The sequence below is a fragment of the Tyto alba genome, unplaced genomic scaffold (genome assembly GCF_018691265.1).
Source record: "Tyto alba isolate M040663 unplaced genomic scaffold, T.alba_DEE_v4.0 Super-Scaffold_21, whole genome shotgun sequence".
NCBI classification, from domain to species: Eukaryota; Metazoa; Chordata; class Aves; order Strigiformes; family Tytonidae; genus Tyto; species Tyto alba.
The window spans coordinates 18770120-18777046 of record NW_024881295.1 but is presented as its reverse complement, the minus strand read 5'-3'; the positions used below and the strand labels follow the sequence as shown (position 1 = coordinate 18777046).

The window sequence follows — 6927 nt, the reverse complement described above, 5'->3', positions numbered from 1 at the left end:
GGACCAGCGGCCGCTGGACTACCAGGGCCGAGCTCCTGGACCACGGTGGGACTGGCTGCTGGGGGAGGATTCTGAGCCCCTTGCTGTCAGAGCAAGGCTCTTCGGCAAGGGATAAAAGATGTTCCTTACTTTAAAAAGCAGGTAGGGTACGCCGTGCTGTACACAGCACTCTCGAGCCAATTTTATGCCGACTTCAGCTCTTCCTTTGCTTCCACATCCCCTGAGGGTGGAGATTTGCGTCTCACAAAGCATTCCTGTACTGAGTCTTTATGCAGATGTTGCAGCATTTCAGAGATTACTCAAATCTGCTGGAAGTACTATATAGGGAATCAGTATTTTAGTGTCTGCCTGGATCTCAAAAAACAGAGGAAGCATCTTTGCTTTAATTCTGATTCCTTTTTCCTTTAATGTTGATTTCCCTTCTCCATTTCCTGTCTGATACCTTTTAAACTTACAATTACGGATCTTTAAGAACTAAATAAATGTAAAAGTATAAGCCAAGCCAATGCACTGCAAACTGACGTAAATAGAAGTAGACCAGACAGCATGGCATTAAATGAACAAAAATGGCCAGTTTATTCACTGGAACAGTTATGCATTACACTGTAATTTTAATTGGAACATAAAGATGTAAGAATCAGTATATTGGCTTCTTTTAATTATTTTCTTCAGCACTAGAGTGTTTTTCCCAACCATTTGACTGCATGATCATATTACACATGTACAAGCACAGACTTTATGAATCCCTCACAAGGCATTAATCTAGGATTGTCTACAAGGACAAGGAAGAGTTAACATGGGATTTACTTCAATTTTAAAAACAAATTATGCATTTTTGAAAACAAGAATTATTTAACTTTTTTGCTTTTAGCATAAAGTAGCAACAAGAAGAATTTCCAATATTCAGTCTTTAGCAAATGAACATATATAGTTTTATATTCTTCACTGACTAGAAACACTCCATCGTTTAACCCCAAGAAGGCAGGACAACATAATGTTAATTCAACATAGGAGTAGCTGAGTTATTACAGCAGTAAACATACAGTATACAAATTTGTGTTTGTCACAAACTCCACCAATGTTAAAACTCTTTTGAAAGGAACACAGCAATCTGTATGGTTTGTTAGATACAGAACATCATGCAAATGGAAACATTCAATAGATTACAAAAGTCACAAAACAGTAGTTTTCTTTTTTTTTTTTTTTAAATTGTTTACAAAGGATCAAGTTAATTAACCCTTTAACAGTCAAACCACAAGGCTGAAAATCAATAGGGCAATAACTAATAAAATGGACTTAATTTATCCACCGGCATAGCACACATAGCCATATCTGTGAACAGGATGAAAAAGAAAAAAAAGATTACTCTAATTTCTTCTTCATAGCTGATAAAATAACAACTCAGCTAGTAAGCCAGTCTACTTGAAACTTTTATCAATCACTTGTTTATTGATTTCCACAATATTTTTTAAATCCAGTAACTATATACCCAATAGAAACTGTAACTCAGACTTCTAATGCTGAGAAAGAACATACACTCTTCTCCACTCTTTCTTTTACAGCAAATCATGATACTCAAAACAAATACAGAGCTTTGTAGAAAGACATTTTTGAATCACAAGGCCCTATCACCCAGAGTCTGCCTGCACATTAACTCCAGTCACAGAATATGGGATTCTTCCTTTACCTTTTGTCAGTTTGTCACTTGGTTGCCATTAGATTTCACGAAGGGGATTTTCAAGAACTCCACAAGAAACAGATTGAAATCCAATAAGAATTTAAGCCATGCACCTCAGAATGAAAGATACAGACTCTCTGTGATAGTCCTCTTGCCTTTCTAGCAGGAGAAATATGCAGATCGCACAAGAAATAATAATTTTCTAGCTTAGTTATGGATATGGAAAAGCTACGTGATGTTAGGAATCTCATGCATGCATTTTACATTGCATATTTAGATGCATTCATGCCTGAAGGCAAAAGGCAACTGCGCTTTTATTTCTTTTCCACAGGATGCTTAATTATACTAAAAAACCCCTTAATGGCTAAAAGAAGTCTGAATATTGTATATCCCTTTCAGACTCACTGCACACACAGCAAAGGAAAACTGAAGAAAAGTGATGACTGGAATTTTTAGAGATAACTATAGCAATCATCATACTTCAAAGGTAAAACATCAGTGGCCTGCTGTTCTCAAACGAAGATTTCCAAAGTAAAAAAGAAAGAAATTTACTCTGACCTCAGTGGATATGCATCTTCCACCACCAAAGAAAGGAACAGACCTGAGAAGGGCTGATATAATCTATACCTTATGTTGATGATGATCGATTCAGCTATAGCAAAATTGGTAGCACAACTACTGACTTTGGGATTGCACACTGAATGATAAGATTGGTATCAAAATAAGGGCCCAGACTCGTGGGTGTCATTCCCAGTGTGATAAGGACTGGGTCATATTTTACTAACAGCTTACTGAAGTATTTCCAACATAACTATTGTGAGCAGCCTTCATAGGTGAGGTCGTATTTCATAAGTGATGTTATATTTGATAACATAATCTCCTTTCTGTTCACATTTAAATATGGAAAAGGGCTTAAACAAGTTCACAATTTCTCAAAATAAAAAATAAACTGGAATAATCTTGGCATTAAAACTTGCAGCATTAATTACAGTTTCATTCTATGAACCCTACTGTATAGCTATGATTACATTAATTTACTGTCAAAAATGTGGATGGAGAAAGCACAGAGATGCCAATCTGTCAGTCAGACCGATCAGAAAGAATATCACTATTGCCTTCATCTAGAAGGCAGAAATGTCTATACGATTAGCATGAAAAATGGTAATATTTCTTCTTTCTGTAAAACCTCCATTTATCTTCTGACTGATAGAAAATATATTTTTCATACTATTACATTTTACAGTTTATTTCTTCATCTTTTTCTCCCCTTATATTTGATTTTTTTTTCATTTTTTTTCCCCCACACATTTCCTATAAACAAGATTTCCAGAAGCGAATCATTTTGCTGAACAAGGAATATTTTTTCACTACATCTGAAAATAAAACCCTAACCAGAATGCCCCAGACCGGAATAGGCTATTCCAAATCCAAAGAAATTTCAATGCCATCACAGAGAATGAAAGCTACATTTCAGATACGAAAGCCGGAGCAGAATTTGAATTGCTTCTTTACCGTGTAGGACACATTTCAGCCTTTCTGAGTATACTCTACCATTACAAAATATATGTATCATTTTTTCTTAATCTTTAAAAATGAGAATATATAGCAACACATCATAAATTAATTTTAAATGGGCAAAATACAATATTTTGCAACCCTTAAAAAAACAAGCTTTTGTTTCTGGTTTTGTCTGCATGTAAATATTTCCTACAAAATCTCTCACAAAGTTGTATGTTATCAATCACTATGTAATAAAGAAGAGTTTATCATCTCAAGTTCAAGATATATATTTTATTTTGTACTGGTTAACTGATAAAAGTTGTCGCAGGGACCTACAGCTTTATAACTTACAATGCAATAACTACAGCCATTTGTACATTTAAATTGGTTTGTATCTAGTTCTCTTACATTTCCAACACTTAAATTTTATTACATATAAAAAATGTAAATTGAAAACTTAGAAATGAAGAATTTAAAGCTTAAGAGAATAAAAAATTTAATAAAACCACTTATCTCTATAAAATGGGGCCACAATTTCTATACCATTGGATGCTAATCCATGCTAATCCGTAACCCTTAATCCACATGGACATACCAGTACAATGTCTCGGTTTCCCAAAGTGGCTCTGCAAATCACAACTAGAAACAAATACGTTTCTAAACAACTGTCCCGATACAACATTTTTTCCATTAAATTCCTATCTGTATAGAAAGTAAATGTATTTCACTGGATTTCTGTTTAATTTAACTTAAATTCAGTGCGTTTGATTAGGATATGAAAATAGGAAAAACTATTCCAAGTGCAGCCTGAAGTAACTGTATTCAAAGTGCAATGCAAATTCTTTTTCTTTTTAACAATATACAGTAGCCGTCTTTGTTGGATGAAGAGGTGGCCACTGTATGATATTTCTACACCAGTCTGACAAGGAGGTCAGGAATTCTGAGATGCTTTTTGAAGGCAGCATTTGCCTCAGAGAAAATGTTGTGTTTTTTAAAAATAAAAATAGCAGCTAATCTCAGTAGCAGACTTTATGATAGACCTGAACAAGGTTTCACTTGACTCTTCTATGACAAGACAACACGTAGGTTATGTATGATACTGAAGAGTGATGTAAATGTGTACAAGAATCATGCGAACCACATGGAAACTGAAGTCAAAACATTGCTGAGAGTCGTCTGTTTGATCTGATCAGATTTGGATATCAGTTTGTTCCTATTTTCTCCACCTCTGGCTCTGAATGTTTTGTTACGATAGCTCAGCTGCTTTGCCAAGGTTACACGACATACGTTGTTGATGACATAGAGTATTTCTATTTACAGCACCTTCGTTACTGGTACTATGGTAATAATGATTTGTTAGGCACACTGAGTGGTCACAGATTCTTTCCTCTGCTGATGTTTTGTGTAGCGTAACATTTGGTAAGCTCTGTCACTAACAGAAGACTGACTTCATTTTCTCAGATTCAGGCAGAATATGAAAGAATTATTCCAACCACACCTGCAGCAATTTTTTTTTTTTTTTTTCTCCAGCTGCTCTGTACCTTAGGCTGTACTGTGCTTCCTGCTTGTAGGTCATACGAATGCTGCAGAGAAGGAATGAGGACATGTGGAAATATCTAAGCCTTTCTTCTGTAAATAAGTTAAGGCCACCTGACAGAGCAAGGAGTCTGCTAGTTACCAACAAGTCGGCAGGTAGGCAGCACTGCAGACTTTTTTTTCTAGCTGATGACCAGACGGGAAGCTGATGCTGAACCATGACCCCCTACTCAGCTGCTTGCCTTGCTGTCAGGTACTGTGCAAAATAAATTCCTCTATCGTTGATTTTGTTCTGAAACTCACTACTTTTTAAGGAAAACCCCAGACTTAGCTTTTACAGGAAAGAATCTTTAACTAGGAACTCTGTGCACTGTTGCGATAGAGTCTGCGTAGCATAGATCACCTGAGTATTTGTCATAAACTGACATGAGCTAAGGTTCTGTGTCTGTTGATTTTTGGCAAGGAAAAAATGCACTATAGTAAAGTCCTACTAACTTTGATCCACACCATTAACCCTACCTCCATGAAGTCTTGCACCACAGAATACTTCACACAAAATGCATACAACTTCACCATTCATGCTAGCCTTTCATGGTAAGGCCTCGAGCTAGTATCCTGAATATGGGAGCGGGAGGAAAGAATGTTTTTAATTAGCACACAGCATTTTACTTGTTTTAGATTTTCTTTCTCAGATACCAAATAGAAAGTAACTCCAAAAAAACAGCACCAATTCATCTACTTGTCTGAAATGCAGAAATATAATTACAATGCAAGCAAACAACTGAAAACAAATCATCCTTTCATCTCCTTCTTAGGCTTAATAGTTATCTTTCAGTGAAGAGCTAGAACAAAACCAGAAGCTAGTGTAATAGGAATTAAAAAAACAAGTGCATAAACAATATCAGTGCAGCAGCAAAATATACAGTCATTGTTAACATTCCAACTCAACCCATTTCCAACATTTTTGTGCAATAAAAATTGGCCATATGTTGGCCAATGCAACAAGCCTCTTTTTAATATTAACACGGTCATTCTTCACTTAAGCTATTTCTGCTTGTTTTTAAAAAATAAAATCAATTAAATACAACTCACAAAAAGAAAGAAAAAAAAAGAGACTGTATTTTATAAACACAAAATTCTGGTGCAAATAAAGTAAGAAATAAATATCACACCCTTAATGACAGAAAGAAAATTGAACTGGTTCCTATGGCTGAACTTAAGAGGATGTGAGGGTAGGATTTTTGTAATATAATTTTTTAAACATTGGCTTAAGTCTCTCATTATTTCAGAGGTAAAGCCAAGCAGCTGGGAGGAACATTTTTGTTGGGTTGTTAAATTTCACTACGCTTTAGTTGTGATAGCAAAGTTTGAATACAATCAGAGGAACCATAAAAAGTCTTCTTGATAGGTTGGGCTCTGTGCTTTGTGTTCTTCTTCTCAACCTTCCCTCAGTCGCCAGAGCAGGGGATATGAATCCAGATTTGTCAATGCAGCAACAAGGCAGGATTGTCTACCCGCTTGCTGGGAACAACCCCAACCTTTGTTGCATAAACTCCACTCTGTTTGCATTTTCTCTTACGTTGCATATGAAGATTAGGGGTAAGGAGGAGGCTTAGAGAGACAGTTGAGAGGGGCACACTGAGAGCTGGAATGTGGCTGCTCTGCTGGAAGAGCATTAGGACTGAAAATTAAAAAAGAAAAGAGAAAAAGTGCTTAAAATACATGGCAAACTTTTTACATGCATGTAAATAGTAGAGGGCTGGAAACAAACTTTAAAAGGGGATGAAGCATCATCTCAAAATCTGTATCTTCAGATACACAGTATACATAGAGAAAATCCTCAGTGCGCACACATTCAGTGACACCTGGATTCACACATGAAGCTGCACAGATATTCTGCTTGCCAGTTCATGTGCACAATTGCTGTTTGCATGCTCAGCTGAAAAATGCTGTGTGGAGAAATGAATGCATGTGCAAAACGAGGGAGCAAATCTGAAGGGCAAAATACAGGTGCCATCTTTACATGAGCATTAAAGATTTTCTATGTGCAACTGATTAATTCTTTGAAATGAAGGACAATGCCAGTCTGGAAATCAGGTTTCATCACTTTGTGAAAATGTGATCTCTTACTAAATGTGACCTATTTACTAGTATATTCATATAAATACGGTGTAAACTTCCCTGGCAGGCAGCATAAAACATACATTTTGCAA

The 6927-nt window shown here is 36.0% G+C and overlaps 1 protein-coding gene across 5 annotated transcripts in view; it reads right to left on the bottom strand.

The window, feature by feature from the left end:
- Positions 1 to 552: 552 nt before the first annotated feature.
- Positions 553 to 6927, bottom strand: part of BICD1 (BICD cargo adaptor 1) — a 176859-nt gene continuing 170484 nt past the window's right edge. For 4 of the 5 annotated variants that reach the window (XM_042795362.1, XM_032986175.2, XM_042795363.1 and 1 more), the window contains one exon: positions 553 to 6395. In XM_042795362.1, coding sequence (XP_042651296.1) covers positions 6308 to 6395 — 88 coding nt within the window. In that variant the 3' untranslated portion in view covers positions 553 to 6307. The remainder of the gene's footprint in view (positions 6396 to 6927) is intronic. The other variant, XM_042795365.1, reaches the window with a different exon arrangement.